This window comes from Megascapheus bottae, chromosome X, assembly GCF_031878675.1.
Source record: "Megascapheus bottae isolate mThoBot1 chromosome X, mThoBot2.hap1, whole genome shotgun sequence".
Taxonomy (NCBI): domain Eukaryota; kingdom Metazoa; phylum Chordata; class Mammalia; order Rodentia; family Geomyidae; genus Megascapheus; species Megascapheus bottae.
In genome coordinates this window covers 80,453,721-80,472,185 of record NC_143547.1, presented here as the reverse complement: position 1 = coordinate 80,472,185, position 18,465 = coordinate 80,453,721, and the positions used below count along the sequence as shown (strand labels likewise).

At 44.8% G+C, this 18,465-nt stretch overlaps 1 protein-coding gene across 1 annotated transcript; it reads left to right on the top strand.

Annotated features, from left to right (window-relative positions):
- Positions 1 to 561: 561 nt before the first annotated feature.
- LOC150041430 (homeobox protein Rhox13-like) lies at positions 562 to 8,893 on the top strand. Its single transcript, XM_090326206.1, has 3 exons — positions 562 to 959; positions 5,124 to 5,169; positions 8,758 to 8,893. Exons 1-3 carry the CDS (start codon positions 562 to 564, stop codon positions 8,872 to 8,874), a joined length of 561 nt encoding a protein of 186 aa, XP_090182332.1. The 3' UTR covers positions 8,875 to 8,893.
- The last annotated feature ends 9,572 nt before the right edge of the window (positions 8,894 to 18,465 follow it).

Below are 18,465 nucleotides of genomic sequence, written 5' to 3'. Positions count from 1 at the left end.
CACGATTTCTGGCTTTTTTCTATGTATGTGGTAGCAAGGAATCGAACTCAGGTCTTTGTGCATGCTAGGCGAGCACTCTACCACTAGGCCAAACTCCTGGCCCCTGTTCTTTTGTTCTTTTGGGGTTTTTTTTTGCTAAACGTACGTTTGCAACTTTGTTTTCTCCTAGGCCCTGCAGTTGGTCTCTATCCCGACTATATATATATATATATGTAATATATATTATATATAGTGTGTGTATGTGTTTATATATATACATGTGTGTATGTATGTGTGTGTGTATATATATATATATATATATATATATATATATATATATGCATCAACAGAAATTACAGCACTGTCATTGGCTGGAAGCGGAAAACCAATAGCAGTCTTCCCAAGCGAGGGAAGGGGGGGGGGGGAAGAGGGGCGGAGAAAGCGTGGGTGGGGTGAGAGAAGTTTGGGGGCCCTCGCAGTATACAGCTCCTTGGTAACAGGGGTGGGCACTAGGTTTGGACTATTTCTTCTCATTCGTTTCCCCAAGTCAACTCCCAAACCCTTCCGCAGATTTCCACCCTAATGACTCCACCTACCCTGCCACAGATGGAGAGGGAAAGGATGGCGGCCCCGCCGCAGCGTGGCGCAGCAGCTTCAGTGGGAGATGGTGGCCAAGCGCGTGAAGAAGCACTAGGCCTCGTGAACATGGTTCAGCACTTACGGGGTGAGGAGCTAGAGCAGGGTGCTGATGCGAATGCCCTTGAAGACAGGGCCATGGAGAATAATGACCTTGATGACAGTGATCAGGACGGAGAGCAGGACCAGCCAGACCTGGCGCTTATGGGTGCTGGGGCTTTTCCACAGCAAAGAAGGCGACAAGGACGACGACGACCACAAATTCAGTTCCAGCTCACTCAGGACCAAGTAGATGAGCTCGAAACTGTTTTCCAAGAAACTCAGTACCCAGATTTGCTCACAAGGTAAGCAGCTTGTACAGGAGGCACGTGATCTCCATAGAAATCACCTCCTGGCCCTTTTTCTGTCTCCTGGACTCGACTCTCTCCTTCCCATCCTTTTTTTTTTTTTTTTGGTCCTTCATGGGGCTTGAACTCTGGGCCTAAGCGCTTTGCCTGAACTCTTCCGCTCAAGGCTAGTGCTCATCCACTTGTGCCACAGCGCCACTTCCAGTTCAGTGCTGGTTCGTCAGAGCTAAGAGTCTCTCACTAACTTTCCTGCCCTGACTGCATTTAAACCACAGTCCTCAGATTTCAACCTCCCGAGTAGCTAGGATTACAGGCGTGTGCCACTAGTGCCTGGCTCTTCTTCCCATCTTGACCCACACAAACCACTTCTGAATGCATCTTCCCTGCTCCTACAGTGGAGACACTACTTTGGGAGGTCAAGGTCAACATTTGCCGCCAATATTTCCCCCCAATTCAGTCTGGAAACTGGTTATCTTTTTTGTTGTTGTTTTGGATTGTGCTGAGTGGGGCTAGATACAAACTAGTGTGGATCTCTTAACCACTCCTAAGACTTTAAAACTACCACAGGGGTAAATATTTTCATGCTTCTGTTTCACATCTCCCCAGAAATCTCTGCCTTGTGAAAGGAAAACACTTTGCAACAAACCACTCCCCATTGTTCCCCTTCAGGCGTCTCCTCCCCCGATCCCCTACCATTCTCACATTTCCTTCTCTGAAATGCACCCCTCTATTTCCGATGAGGAAACCATTGCAGTCTCTGGGCTTTTGTGATTCCTTAACTGCTTTTAGCACAACATGTTTGGGAGCCGGATCCCCATTACTAAAGAGTTTGGACACACTTTCTATTGTGTGGCTAGCTCAGATTCTTTCTTTCACCTTTGGCATCTGTGAACTTCCCTCACCGTTGCTTTTTGGATACAGAATTTTGTGACGGTGAATGGGAGTAGAAAATATTTTAAATTATTTTTCATTATCTTTAAATAGTTGGGAAAAGGGTTTCTGGTCAATTTACCACCATAGGAGTTCAGAATCTGACTTGTTCATTTCAAACCTTTTTTTTTTTGCCAGTCCTGAAGCTTGAACTCAGGGCCTGAGCACTGTCCTTGGACTTCCTCAAGGCTAGAGCTCTATCACTTGAGCCACAGCACCACTTCCAACCTTTCTGTGTATATGGTACCAAGGAATCGAACCCAGAGCTTCATGCATGCTAGGCAAGCACTCTACCACTAGGCTATGTTCCTGGCCCCTAAAAGCCTGTTGTACAACTACTTAAAACAAAACTTAGAAAAAAAATATATGAGATATGGGAAGATCTGGGTGCAGAGTGTTTTCTTAGTATGCATGAAACCCTGGGTTCAGTTCCTCACTACACATAAACAGAAAAACCCAGAAGTGGTGCTGAGATCTGAGGATCCAGGTTCAAAGCCAGCCTGGGCTGAAAAGTCCCTGTGAAACTCTTACCTCCAATTAATCCCCCCACCCAACCTGAAACTGGAAATGCTCCTCAAAGTGTTGCAATATTACCCTTGAGCAAAAGAAGCTCAGGGACAGTGCCCAGGTTCTGAGTTCAAGCCCCAGGAGTGGCAAAAATATGGATCTCTTTTCTTTTGTAATTTTTATTATCTTTAAGTGATTCTACAAAGGGGTTTCAGTTCAACATATCAATTTATGAGTATACAGATAAATCTTGAACCTGCCGTGCATTATTTTTTGGTCTAATGCAAACAGCAATAGGAGAAAAGGCTGGAAAAGAGATTGGCAATGACAGGAAGACAGAATGCATTACATTATTGTTTATAGAAAAGTACAACTATTCCTAATTTTTTATTGTCTCCAGTAGTAGTACAAAGAGGCTTCAATTCAATATAAGTATAATGCAACTTGATTAGCGTCACCCCTTCCATCATCCTCCCCCCAAGTTCCCTGGTTCAATTTCTGTGTATTGCACTGAGTATATCATACATATTATGTGTATATTTGCCTACTCTTCCCTCTATTCATCTTCTCCCATTCATCCTGAGCCCCCTCTCTTTTCAGACAAGACATGTTTCCGCTCTCTTTTTGTGTATTTATGTGATACCAAGACATCAAGTCCAGGGCTTCATGCCTGCTAGGCAAGCACTCTACAAGTGAGCACTTGCCAGTCCTCAGCCCTCTTATTTTGTTAAGTCGTTAATTGTTCAAATGAATTGCCCCATACAAACCACCCTTTCACATATTGTGCACTGCTCAGTTTCCTTCTGCATATGGTTTTGTACGTGTTTTCCTGTATGTTTATAGTTTCAATGTAACATCCATATATGAAAGAAAATATGTGCCCTTTGTCAATTTACTTATTTGTTTTTGCTTGAACTCAGGGCCTGGGCACTGTCCTTGGACACTTTTTGCTGAAGGCTAGTGCTCTGCCACTTGAGCCACAGCACCACTTCTGGCTTTTTCTGCGTATGTAGTACCCAGGAATTGAACCCACACTCCTAGCCCTTTGTCGATTTTTAATTTGGGGGGTTGTGTACCCAGACGTAGAATTGCTGAATCACACAATTCTCTATTTAATTCTCTGAAGAACCTCAAGGCCCTTTTCCATAGTGACAGCACAATTTGACATTTCTACCAACATTTCAGGAACGCTCTAATTTCTCCAGGAACCTCTGACATTTTTCCCCTGGGTTCCATAGCAGCCATCCCACTGGGTGTGAAATAATAGCACTGCAGGTTTGGTGTGTGTATATGCCCACACAAGTGTGTTCATACATGTGTGCAGAGCCCTAGGGCTTAAAGTCAGGGTCTGGACACTGTCTCTGAGCTTTTGTGCTCAGTGCTAGTGCTCTACCACTTTGAGCCACAGTGACATTTCCATTTTAATAGTTGATCAGAGATAAGACTGGGCTTTCCTGCCCAGGCTGGCTTTGAACCTCAGCCTTCTTGAGAAGCTAGGATTTACAGACATGAGGCACTGATGCCTGGCTAGCAAGGTGGGGGGTGTTGTTGTTGTTGTTGTTTTGCCAGTCCTGGCACTTGAACTCAGGACCTAAGCGCTCTCCCTGAGCATCTTTGGACTTCAGGCTATCACTGTACCACATGAGCCACAGGGCGACTTCTGGATTTCTTTTCTGAGTAGTTTGCTGCAGATAAGAGGGTCCCAGACTTTTCTGCCTGGACTGGATTTGAACCACAGTCCTCAGATCTTAGCCTCCCGAGTAGCTAGAATTACAGGCATGAGCCACCAGTGCCCGGCTTAGCACTGTGGAGCTCTTTTGTGTGGTTGGTTGGTTAGGTTTTTGTTGTTGTTTGGTTTGGGTTTTTTGCCAGTCCTAGGTCTTGAGCTCAGAAATCTGAGTCCCTGCACTTCTTTTGCTCAAAGCTATCATTCTACCACTTGAGCCATAGCACCACTTACAGCTTTTTCTGTTTATGTAGTCCTGAGGAATTGAACCTAGGGCTTCATGCATGCTAGGAAAGTACTCTACCACTAAGCCTCATTCTCAGCCCCAGCACTATGGTTTTGATTTATAATTCCCTAGTGATGTTGAGTATCTGCTAATGTGCTTGGTAATTATTTGTGTATCTTCTTTGGGAAATTCTATGTAAATCTTTTTCCCATGTTTAAATCTGGATGGGGTATTTTTGAATACTGGATTATCAGAATTCTTTCTACAATCCCCTGTCAAGTATATGACTTGCAAATATTGCATTTCATCTTGTGGTTCCTTTTCATTCTGTTGCATCCTTCAGAACAACAAGTTACTGTTGATATAGTCCAGTTTACCTATTTTCCCCTTTGCCATTGCACTGCTGGAATGCCTTTGTAAATAAGACTTTACTAGAATCAGGGACAGGAGAATGAGGTACCATCATGCAACTGCAAAACTATACCATTGCCATATGTGAAATTTATGTAATTTGTTCATCATACATTTTTCCATATGTTTTCATTTTTAATACAGTGCACTACAACTGTGTTGACTGCTGAGTTGTTAACCTCATTTTTGATTGTGCAATTTGACATAAATATTGCTAGAGCTACACTTTTCTGGGAATTAGTTAAGCATGCTTAAGGGGTTGTAAGTAGGCATGGCAATTCTGAAATGAGCACAGAGCACATACATCCTTCCACGTGTCATCTCAAGTGCTAAATACTGACCTTCCGTGTTCTTTCCATAGGAGGCTGCTTGCAAGAGACATGAACGTGCCTGAGGAAAAGGTGCAGGTGAGTAAATCTGAAGAAGGCATTTGACAGGAAGTCAATCTATGTATGACCTGCTCCAGTACATGGACAGTTGTGTCATGGTTGGGGAGTATGTGTGTGTGTGTGTGTGTGTGTGTGTGTGTGTGTGTGTGTGTGTGTCCTGGAGCTTGACTCACAGCCTGGGTACTATCTCTGAGATCTTCTGCTCAAATCTAGTACTCTACTGCTTGAGCGAAAACGCCGCTTTGGGATTTTGCTGGTTATGTGGTACTGAGGAATTGAATCCAGGGCTTCATGCATATTAGGCTAGCTCTCTACCACTAAGTCATATTCCCAGCCCCTGGCTTCTTTTTACTGATTAATTGGAGATAAGAATCTCACAGTCAAAAAAAAAAGAAAAAAGAATCCCACAGTCAATACTGTCCAAGCTGGCTTTGAACCATGATCCTTACAGCTAAGCTCCCTAAGTGGCTAGAATTACAAGCATGAACCATTATGCCCAGCTTGGGGGTGGGGTTTTTTGTTTGTTTTTTATTTATTTTTTTTTGCCAGTCCTGGGCTTGGGCTCAGGGCCTGAGCACTGTCCTTGGACTTTCTCAAGGCTTAGCACTCTACCACTTGAGGCTCAGCAACACTTCCAGCTTTTTTCTATGTATGTGGTACCAAGGAATCGAACCTGGGTCTTCGTGCATGCTAGGCAAGCACTCTACCACTAGGCCAAACTTCCCTTTGGGGGTGTTTTTTAAGTTAATGTGTTTCACTTTCTGTTTTATCTTGGTGAATAAGTTTATGAGTTTTGAAATTTGCAGACTTCCTAGGTGAAATGGAATTAGTAAACTCCACCTGGTGCTTCTTTTTCATTCCAGGAAGTAAAGCAATAAACAAAACAACAAACTTTCTCCTATGAACAAAACTGAATATGTGAAAGTACACTTACGTATGTATGTATATACCTCACAGACTGGTATAAGTATGTATGTATATGTATGCATATATACCTCACAGATAGGTATAATTATATACATAAACATGACATATATGTATATACATAGGTATCCGGTGATTACTGTTCAACTCTTTCTTTTCCTTTTTTTTTGCCAGTCCTAGAGCTTGAACTCAGGGCCTGAGCACTGTCCTTGGACTTTCTCAAGGCTAGAGCTCTACAACTTGAGCCACAGCACCACTTCTGGCTTTTTTCTATGTATGTGGTACCAAGGAATCGAACCCGGGTCTTAGTGCATGCTAAGCAAGCACTCTTCAACTAGGCCAAACTGTCAGCCCATTCCGCTATTTGTAATGCAGGTGGTTGTGAAGAGGGCACTCCTACCTGTTGGGGTCATTGTGGAGCTGGAAGTATTGCAATTGATACTGGGAGGAGAGGGTTACAAGAGGGTGCAAGTGCACAGAATTACCATAAGCTCAAGCACAAAAATAGAAACCAGAGGGTTTTCTTTTTCTTCATTAAAAAAAAAAGCCAGGAATCTGGCGTAGTGGTAGAGTGCTTGCCTAGCATGTACAAAGATCTGGGTTCTATTCCTCGGTACTGTATACATAGAAAAAAGCTAGAAGTGGTACTGTGGCTCAAGTGGTAGAGTTCTAGCCTTGAGAAAGCCCAAGGACAGTGCTCAGGTCCTGAGTTTAGTCCCCCATGACTGGTTTAAAAAAAGACAGGTGCTGGTGGCGCACACCTGTAATCCTAGCTATTCTGGAGACCGAGATCTAGGATCAAAGCCAACCTGGGCACCAAAGTCTATGAGACTCCTATCTCCAATTAATCACCAGAAAAACAGAAGTGGTAGAGCACTAGACTTGAGCTGAAGAACTCAGGGACAGCACCCAGGCCCAGAGTTCAAGCCCCATGATTGACCCCAAAAAAGCAGAAGTTCTTAGCACATGTTTAGACAAATTGGGGAAAGGAAGTCATTCACCCACCAAACACATTCCTTAATAAACCCACATTAGAGCCAGGCATTGGTAGTTTGAGCTCATAATCCTAGTTACTCAGGAAGTTGAGATCTGAGGATTGTGGTTCAAAGCCAGCTCAAGTAGGAGAGTACATCAGATTCTTATCTCCTATTAGCCACCAAAAAGCCAGAAGTGGAGCTGTGGCTCAAGTAGTAGAGCACTAGCTTAGAGCACAAAAGCCCAGGGACAGCGTCTGGGTGCTAAGTTCAATCCCTAGGACCAGCATGCATGCGCACACACATAAATACACACACACACACACACACACACACACACACACACACACACACACACATATTAGCTGCCCATAAAGGCATGTGGCCTCAACTTGTTCTAGGCCTCCCTGCCAGAACCACTTCTAATTCTCAAGACATTTCAGAAGACCAAAGAGACTTAAGCACTGGCTTTGCAATCAGGCAGCTATTTTCCTCTATACGACTAAATTTAGGGACCAAGTATTATCATTTCCAGTGTTCCAATAGGAATAAAGTGAAAGGAACTGTAATGAGTAGGAAGTATTTGGAAAGCTGAAGATCAGCAGACTTTATCATCCTTTCTTATGTTATTCTTACGGAACAACTCATAACCAAGACCTACACCCAATAACTGGAAGTAACTATGGCAGAACATTCAAATTAGGTACGGTGAGACTAAGGATTGAGCCCATTGCAGAACTTGGCACATAGTCTGTGTTTACCAGGAGCACACTGAGAAACAGGAGTGGTGTTACATTACCTACTATTTATTGTGGTTGGTAGTATTGGGGATACATCCAGGTGCCCTCCTTCCCCATATTTTAGTCATGTGCTTGACTGTTCAATCTCTGAAGCTACCAAAAGGATTCAACAGCAATAAAAATTGCTTTGGTTCACTATTTATCATAGCAAAGATATGGAACCAACCCAGATGTCCCTCAGTTGATGAGTGGATCAACAAGTTGTGGTATTTGTACACAATGGAATTCTATGCTGCTGTCAGAAAGAATGACATCGCCCCATTTGTTAGGAAATGGAAAGACTTAGAAAAAATCATATTAAGTGAAGTAAGCCAGACTCAAAGGAACATCAGCTCAATGGTTTCCCTCATTTGTCATAATCAGTAGAAACCTTGGGCTCTCCTAGCAGAGATCTACAATAGAGCAAAACCTAGATACATAAGGCCATATAGAATGACGCTAAATGAAAGGACCTCCAAGATATAAAAACAAAAGCCATATAATGAGTGATTGTTGTCCTTAATGTACTATGTTATCTCTCATCTATTTTGCCGTCCCTTGGTTATCTCATATTGTTACAAAATTTCACCTTGTTATCTGATATATTTTATATATGCTTAATTGGTTGTTTGAAATAGAAGAGGGAAGGGGGGAAATCAAGATGTGCAGGGGGAGAGGGAGAGGGAAATGGGGACCATGACATGAGAAAGGGTATCAATATTTGTGAACTAATGTACCTTCTATCTGGTGAATATAATGTAACCCTTTTATTAATTACAATAAAAATATATGAAAAAAATTGCTTTGGTTATGCCATTGCATGTGTCCATGACTTTTAAAGTTACATGATGTGATCTTTTCACCATTCATGGGAGAGAAAAAAAAGTGGTTAACACAGTAAAATAATCCTCTTTGTCCTCTGATTTCAGAGCTGGTTCAACAATAGGAGAGCCAAATATAGGCGAATCCAGAGAGCAGAAATGCTGCGACATCGCCCATGTGGAGTTGAAGATTTTATTTCCATGACCGAAGTGGAAGAGCCCTAAAGTGTAATCCTCCAGCAGCCCCAGGAGGATTGGTCTTCTGGTAGCACTTATCTGTGAAACACGCTGTCCTTGCTTCATGTATCTCCTCAACTCTCGCATTAGCAATAAAAAAGCATATTTACATTATTTGTGTGGGGGGAGGGGTATCTGTCTGTCTTTTGGAATTAGGAGGAATATGGTATACATTGTTCTTTCTTTCTTTTTGTCAGTTGTGCAACTTGAACTGAGAGCCTGGGCTCTCGCTCTATCACTTGAGCCACAACAGTACTTCTGGCTTTTTCTGTGTATGTAGTACTGAGGAATCAAACTCAGAACTTCATGCACGGTAGGCAAGCACTCTCCCACTAAGCCATATTCCCAGCTCCACATTGTTGTTGAAATGCCATATATGAGGCAAAGAGGTCTCCATTCAGGAGGTGATCTCCACAGACTAAATCATCACTGAAGATTCCCAAGTTCCACAGTGTTTAGCACTGATTTATGTGCTAGCACACTATCCTCACTATATTTTCCTTCTTTGAGCCCACATGTGTGTAAAAAGGACCAGGGAGGGCTGGGAGTTTGGCCTAGTGGTTAAAGTGTTTGCCTAGCATGCATGAAGACCCGGGTTCGATTCCTCGGTACCACATACATAGAAAAAAGCCAGAAGTGGTGCTGAGGCTCAAGTGGTAGAGCTCTAGCCTTGAGAAAGTCCAAGGACAGTGCTCAGGCCCTGAGCTCAAGCCCAGGACTGGCAAAAAAAAAAGGACCAGGGAAAGTCATAATGTAATGATTCTGATTTCCATTCACACCAACCATACCAGTCCTTTCTTGGATACCTAGAGAAACTTCCTGGAAGTGAGTGTATTCATAGGATTCATAAAACATGACAGCCAAAAAAAAACCATCATCTAGGCTGTACCCAACTCCCTTCCCTTCCCTGCCATCCAGTTCTGGGGAATACATCAGGCTCCCAGAAGCCATTATGAGCCTGCTCCTCAGACCAAGCATGGGAATCCATCTTATCCAGGCTACAGTAATCCTCAATTTTTTATTCCATTCCCTTCCTAGGAGGCATGTTGTCCCATATTTCCAAGCACAGATGCTGACAGAATCTTCAAATATATTTGTCATTTTTTCAAGAGTCTTTTGAGCTGGGTGTTAGTGGCTCACACCTATTATCCTAGCTACCCAGGAGGCTGAGATCTGAGGATTAAGGTTTGAGGCCAACCCTCAAGTCCATGAGACTTATCTCCAATTAATCACCAAAAAGCTAGAAGTGGAGCTGTGGCTCAAGTAATAGAGTACTGGCATTGAGGGGTGGGGGGAATAAGATAAGAGAAAGTAACCCAGGTTCTCAGTTCAAACCCCAGGTCCACCACGAAACAAACAAAAAGAATATTTTTTCAGGTCTGTGCATCATTCAGTGTTGGGTGTACATCCAGAACAGAAAGGCCTGGACCAGATGGTTATTCGATGTTTAATTCTTTAGGCAAACACAAATTTGCAGTCATCTCACTCTTTCCCATATACCAGTAATGCCTAGGGCTCCACTCTGTAACCATCCTCACCATCACCATAGTCATTTTCAGTTCTGTAAAAATACCCATCGAAACCAAGCTCACACCTCCAAGTCTAGCCACTTGGGAGACAGAGATACAGGGATCTTGGTTCAAAGCTGCCCAATAAAAATCCTCAAACTCCAGGCTGGGAGTCTGGCCTAGTGGTAGAGTGCTTGCCTAGCATGCACAAAGACCCGGGTTCAATTCCTCAGTACCACAAACAGAAAAAAGCCGAAAGTGGTGCTGAGGCTCAAGTGGTAGAGCTCTAGCCTTGAGAAAGTCCAAGGACAGGGCTCAGGCCCTGAGCTCAAGCCCAGGACTGGCAAAAAAAAATCCTCAAGACACAATAGCCAAAGTAACCAGCAAAAAGTCAGGCTGGAGGCATGACTGAAGTGGAGCACCAGCAAGCAAGCTACGTGAGCAAGGTCATGAGCTCAAACCCTAGTACTACCAAAAAGAAAAAGCATCTTCATCAGTATAAAGTAGTATCTCGTTATGATTTTAACTTCAAAAAGAATGTGTTTACTTTCTGGCTTCAAATATTCATTCAGCTTGATGTCAATGTTTCTACTAAGGAATTGTCATTTCCTACATTACTACATTTAAAAATAGGAAGTGAGCGAGATGCTGTTCATGTCTGTAATAGTAGCTACCACGACTGACAAAAACAGAAGAATGGTTAAGATTGGAGTTTCCTCATTCTTATAGGAGCTACCACTCAGTGAACCCGAGTAATCTATAGTATTAAATCTTTATTCTAGAAGGGATAAGAATGAAGGTACAGGGGGCCGGGAGTTTGGCCTAGTGGTAGCGTGCTTGCCTAGCATGCATGAAGACCCAGGTTCGATTCCTTGGTACCCCACATACATAACAAAAAGCTGGAAGTGGTGCTGAGGCTCAAGTGGTAGAATGCTAGCCTTGAGAAAGTCCAAGGACAGTGCTCAAACCCTGAGCCCAAGCCCAGGACTGGCAAAAAAAAAAAAAAAGAATGAAGGTACAGTTCTCTTTTCTTTTTATTTTTTTTGTGGATCATGGGGCCTGAACTTGGCCTGGGCATTGTCCCTGAGCAGCCAAGCCCCACTTCACTTTTTCTAGAGGTTAATTGGAAACTACTCAGAAAAGGCCACCAGTGGTGCTGTGGTCCGAGGAGTAGAGTACTAGCCTTGAGTACAAAGAGGATCAGGGAACAGTGACGGAGACCTGAGTTCAAGCCCCAGAACTGAAAAAAAAAAGAAGCTTGTCTAGAAGCTGGTATAGTTACTCTTTTTTTTTTGCTAGTCCTGGGCTTGAGCTCAGGGCCTGAACACTGTCCTTGGACTTTCTCAAGGCTAGAGCTGTACCACTTGAGCCTCAGCACCACTTCTAGCTTTTTTCTATGTATGTGGTACCGAGGAATCGAACCCGGGTCTTCATGCATGCTAGGCAAGCACTTTAACCACTAGGCCAAACTCCTGGCCCTTGGTATAGTTACTCTTGACTGAAACAAGTTTAATACTCCCAACAACTCACTGGCTAGTGGCTTCCACTACCCTACGATGCACCTCTGAAATGAACTTTAAGTAAGGTCACAGAAAAACACTGCTGTCTTATGCACTTCAATATATATATATATATATATATATATATATATATATATATATATTTAGTGCACAATAGAAAAAGAAATCTATGCCACGTTCTGGTAGCTCATGTCTGTTATATCCTAGCTACTTAGGAAGCTGAGATATGAGGATCAAGGTTCAAAGAGACAGAAAGTTGATGAGACTCTTAACTCCTATTAAGCACCAGAAAGAAGAGAAGTGAAGCTGTAGCTCAAGCAGTAGTGCTGGCTATGAGCAAAGCGTTAGGGCCTAAGTTCAAGCCCAATACTGGCAGAAAAAAAAAAAACTTTTTTTTTTACAAGTAGCAAGACTGAGTGTCAGTGGCTCTTGCTTATAATCCTAGTTATTCAGGAGATTGAGATCTGAGGATGGCAGTTCAAAGCCAACCTTGGCAATCAAGTCCTTGAGACTCTTATCTCCAACAGACTGGCAAAAAGTCATAAGTGGGGCCGTGGCTCAAATAGTAGAGCAATAGCCTTGTGCAAAAAAGTTCAGGGGCAGCACCCAGGCCCTGAGTTCAAGCGAGCATACACACACACACACAAAAACAAACGCACGTAGAGATATGTGTGCGCATGCCCACACACCCCCAATGAGAGACCAGGCCTACTCTATGCCCTCCCATAATGGCGCATGCGCCCCAGCGGTACAGCGTATTTCACGTGACACAACAAAATCTCGCGAGAATTCTGGACTTGCAACTGCATTCACCGTCATAATTGAGACCAGTCGGCAGAGAAGACGCGCCATTTTGGAGCCGAAAGAGCGCACTGCTTCGAAGTCATTTCATTATGGATGTTCCGCAAGAGAGCAGCGGCCAGAGTCCTGAAGCCCATGGGCTGGAGGGAGAGGTGCAGGGTAGGCGTCCCCCGCCCCCGATGGTTTGGGGGGATTCCCAGAAACACAGCCGGGCTGGGGGACGGGAGGGGCGGCGCCTTGGCCGCCATTGCGGTGCGGCCCTCACCACGCGGCGAGGCCTCCACCACCACCGCTCTCTCCTGGGCTCTATGCCGCCCACTCTGCTTCTCTCCCCGCAGACGTGAAGCCCGCGGGGACTTCCGTGACGGCAGGGCAAGGACACGAGGCCGGGGAGAAAACAAAGCGCGCAGATGAGCAGGGAGCGGCGGGAAAAGTTCCCTGCCCAGGCGCGAGCGCGGCCACTGCGGCCGCCATGAAAGATGACGAGGAGCGCGGCAGCGCTGAGACCGGCGGCGAGGAGCGCGGCAGCCCTGAGGCCGGCGGCGACCAGGAGCGTGGCAGCCCCGAAACCGGCGGCCAGGAGCACGGCAACCCTGAGGCCGGCGGCGACCAGGAGCGCGGCAGCCCTGAGGCCGGTGGTGGTAGTGGCCCGCTACCCAAGGAGCCCAAGCCGGAGGAGCCTGACATCGATCACAGCGCCCTCTGCCACTCTTTCAGTCAGTTGCGCCTGTGTGAGCTGGAGCACCTCGTCCTGCGCACTCAATACCCAGAAATTTTCACTGAGTAAGTGGCTTCCTTACAGGCCCTCGGCTCTCCTGGATGCTAGGTTTTTGTGGCTACATGCCTATCATTCTCCCCTCCGCAACAAAAGCTACTTCAGGGGCCTAAGGGAAGTGAGTGGGTATACTGGGGTGAGATGATAGCTCTTGGGTTTTTGTTGTTGTTGTTGTTGTTGTTTTGGCCAGTCCTGGGGCTTGAACTCAGGGCCTGGGCACTGTCCTTGAACATTTTTTTTGGCTTAAGGTTAACATTTGAGCCACAGCACTGGCTTCTTCAGTGTATGTGGTGCTGAGGAATTGAACCCAGGGCTTCCTGCATGCTAGCGCACACTACCACTAGGCCACATTCCCAGCCCACATTTTTTTAAATAAGGTTTTATTGACACCATATTAAGAAGAGTACTTCTTCATCTATTTAAAACTGGGCTCTGAGGTTGTACGAGTTGTGATAGAGAGCTTGCTAGCATGGACAAGGCATTTAGGTCCACCTCCATTACCACAAGGAAACAAAAACAGTACAACAGGAAAAATTTAAATAATTGTCACCATAGACATTTTCACTAGTCTACATTCTACATTTTTTAATGTTGCATTGAAACATGATTGGTCTTGTCTTATCTACAAATTTTATTAACATCCTCTTAAATTGTACACACACACACACACACACACACACACACACACACACACACAAACTATCCCTACAGCAAGCCTAAAACTGGATAATACAGAAAATGGGCTGACTTAGATGGGAGAACAAGAATTTTTTTCTTTTTTCTTTTTGTTTAAATGGTACTGAGGAATCAAACCCAGTGCCTCATGCATGCTTGGCAAGCACTCTATCACTAAACCAATTTCCCAGCCCCTAACAATAGGAATTTTTAAATGAATGTATGCTGTCTCGCTATATTTCATCAATGTCTCTAAAATGGACCATTTGCTGTTTTCTTCCCTCAGTGATGATCCTCTGGATTTTACTGAACCCACTTTACAGTCGGATGAACCTGAAGAAAAGTGAACATCCTAAGTTGCCATTTTATAACTTACTTCAAAACACTCCTATAAATATGTTAGTTTCTGTAGTTTTGTTGCCTTCTCCTTGTTAGTTACATAAAGTTTGAATATTTGAATTTTTATATGTAAGAAATCTGATAAATGAACCCCAATATATGGAAATCTCTGTTACCAAGGGGGCTATGACTAACTAATGGAAAAAATGAAAATAAAAACAAATTTCTACTTGTATTTCCTGTAGAAAATTTTAAAAGTTTAACTTGCTGTGGGGCCAGGAGTTTGGTTTAGTGGTAGAGTGCTTGCCTAGCATGCACAAAGGCCTGGGTTGTCTTGTTATGGGGTCAAGAGGAGGGGATCTACACCCCTCCAGGGGGGGATTCCACATCCCACCAGAGTCCACCACACAGAGACAATCTCATATAAAAAGGTGAATTTATTGGGGAAGTAGATGGAAAACTGACCAGCCAGGGGAAATAGATGGTGGTGAAGTGACCGGCCAGGGACACAGTGCACTCGGGAGCTGACACTGTGACCCCGAGTGGCTCTCACGCAGGGTTTTTAAGGGCAAAACCCATGTGGTCGAACCTGGCCACACAGGTTGGGATAGTCACATACACAGAGGGACCATTACCAGCTCCGGCCACACGCAGTTAGCCAATAGGGTCACAGTCCAGTGTTTGAATTTACCTATCACCTTAGTTGGAATTGGTGCTCAAATTGGAAAGGTCTCCACACAAAGCCGGCCCCCTCCTCACCCAAGGGGATATCCCTCCTCATGGGAGTGGGGAAAAGGTCAAGGTTGCCCCTCCCTAGAAGGGCAAAGGTGGCTGGGCTGTACCATATATCCCTCCTCATGGGGGGATGGTTGGGTTGGTCAAAGTGGCTGGCTGTACCATTGTCGACCTTCCACAATGGGGCCGGGGAACTCTTAGGCATTCTGGGTGGCACCAGTCCCTGCTCCCCTTAACACTCCCTGCTCCCCTCAACACTCTGTTTTAGAAATAAAATGTTAAAAAAAAAAACTGAGTCGGAAGTTTGGCCTAGTGGTAGAGTACTTGCCTAGCATGCATTAACACCCAAGTTCTATTCCTCAGTACCACATACATAGAAAAAAGCTGGAAGTGGTGCTGTAGCTCAAGTGGCAGAATGCTAGCCTTGAGAAAACCCAAGAACAGTGCTCAGGCGCTGAGTTCAAGCCCTACGACTGGCCAAAAAAAAAAAAAAAAACCAACCTTGAGAAATCCTGTTTAATTATCCTGTTGCAGAATATTGAACTGAAAAAAACAACAACAAAAACATGCTCACCAGTGGCTCACGCCTGTAATCCTAAGCTACTCAGGAGGCCAAGATGTGAGGCTCATGGTTCAAAACCAGCTTGGACAGGAAAGTTAATGACACTCTTCCATTAACGACCAAAAAGATATTAGAGGATGTATGGCTCAAATGATAGGCCACTAGACTTCAGCAAAAAAGTTCGAGGACATTGCCCAATCTCTTCAGTTCACACACACACATAAAGTGAACCAGAAAGAGGACTTACTTGGGGAGAGACTGGGAGAGAATTCAGGCAAGAAAAGTAGGCAGTGATAGCTGAATGTGATGAAAGATATTATATATATATATATATATAATCCCACTAAATTAAAATGGTAGGGACAAAAGGTAATAAAAGGGTGAATATGATCAACATTGTATACATGTAAGAAAATATCTCAAAAAATACCTTTTAGCAGGGCGAGGTGACTTATTCTTGTAATCCTAGCTACTCAGGAGGCTGAGATACGAGGATCACAGTTCAAAGCCAGCCTGGGCACAAAAGGCACTGAGACTTATCTCCAATTAACCACTAGAAAACCCAAAGCTGTTCAGAGGCTCAAAGGGGTAGGCCGGTAACCTTGAACTGAATAGCTCAGGGAAAGAGCCCAGACCCAGAGTCCCTGAGGTAGGCAGTAGCCTTGAGCTGAAGAGCTCAGAGACAGCACCCAAGACTAGAGTTCAAGCCCCAAGACCAAGGAAAAAAATTACCTTTATACAATTAATATATGCTAATTTAATAATCGGTATGTCAAACATAATCCCAATACATATATGCTGTGTATTTCATGACATGAAAATCTGAGATTCCAAGAGATTAGTAGGAACTTAAGGTCACATCAGCAAAATAATGCCTGCAACAGTACTAATACATAAATTCAGAATCGAGTGGAATTTAAAACCTCAGCATTGTGCTGGGAGTTTAACCTATGGTAGAATGCTTGCTTAGTATGCATGAAGATCCAAGTACCACATACATAAAAAAATGCAGAAATGGTGCTGTGGCTCAAGTGGTACGTAGAGCTCTACTTGAGAAAGACCATGGACACTGCTCAGGCCATGAGCTCAAGCCCCTCACCCCCACCGGACTTGGGGGGAAAAAACCTGCTGGGCCAGGTGGCTTACACCTGTAATCTTAGCTACTCAGGAGCCTGAGATCTGAGGATAGAAGTTCAACGCCAGCCTGGACACTAAAGACTGTGAGACTTTTATCTTCAATTAATCACTAGAAAATGAGAAGTGGTGTTGTGACTCAAGAGATAGGGTGGCAGCTTTGAGCTGAAGAGCTCAGGGACTGCTCAGGGCCAGAGTTCATGCCCCATGACAGACAAAAAACAACAAAAGAAAGCCTCAGTATTTCAAAGAATGCATAAATAGGGGTTTGGAATTTAATGCTGAATAAATAATTATAATTCTCTTAAGCCTATCTGATAAAATTTTTTTTGGCTTCGTTTGGGGTTTTTGTTTTTCGGTTTGGGTTTTTTTGTTGTTGTTTGACAGCTTTGTGGCTTAAACTCAAGACCTGAATGCTACCCGTGAGCTCTTGTGCTTTACCCCTTGCACCACAGCTCCACTTCCAGCCTTTTTTTTTTTTTGGTGGGTGAAGGGGCTTGAACTTGGCCCGGGCGTTGTACCTCAGCTCTTCAGCTCAAGGCTACCCAACCTACCCTTGAGCCAAGCCCCAATTCCCGTTTTCTACAGGTTAATTGGAGAGTCTCAGGTCCTTTTGTGCCGGGAGTGGCTTTGAACCTCAATCTTCAGATCTCAGCATCCCGAGTAGCTAGGATTACAGGCGTGAGCCACCGCGCCTGGCTCCACTTCCAGCTTTCTGATGGTAAATTGAAAATAAGAGTTTCATAGACTTTCCTTCCCAGACTGACTTTTTTTTGGGGGGGGGGTCGGGCTCGGGACTTGAACTTTGGACCTCGGGGCCCAGATTGGTTTTTGAACTGCAATCCTCAGCTGTCTGCCTCCTGAATAGCTGAGATTACAGACATGAGCCATAGACACCAGCCCCAGACAGTTTGCAGTGTTTATTTGAATTATGTAAAACTGATCATCAGTATGCATTTAATGTCGCAACAAAGTTCCTCATGTATGCTAATAAAAAAATCTTTGAAGGTCCAACCTCCACCCTAAGAATGTCGGTTGTCCTTTGCTCGGAGCTGGCGACATAAGAGACGCCCTCGTGTCCAAGCCCCGCCCCCTCCGACTGCAGCTGCTGATGAGAGCCAGCTCCCTTTCTTCCAGATCAGAGCAAACTGGGCTAACATTGGCTACCGGCCCTTCAACCTCAGAAGCCGCTTGCACGCCCCTCCGCCTGTCCCGCATGGAGCGTGTCCATCACGTCAGGCGCTCGGGCATGCGCCCTGCCTGTGGGAGCTAGTGGCATCGGCGCCGAGGTGGCCGCGTGCCTAGTGCACCTGTGTCGCGTCATCACTTGCCTTTTCTGTCGCGCACGCACCCCACCCTCCCAACCTTGCATGGCGGAGTCACAGGGGTGGCTCTTGACTTTGAGGTAACAATTGAAGGGAAACGCCTAAGCCATGTGAACCAGGTGAGGCCAGGAGCTGAGTTAAGGAAAGCGGCTATGGGGCGGGCCGAGAAGGGCTGAGTGGAGCGCGCTGGGGAGGGGCTGGGACC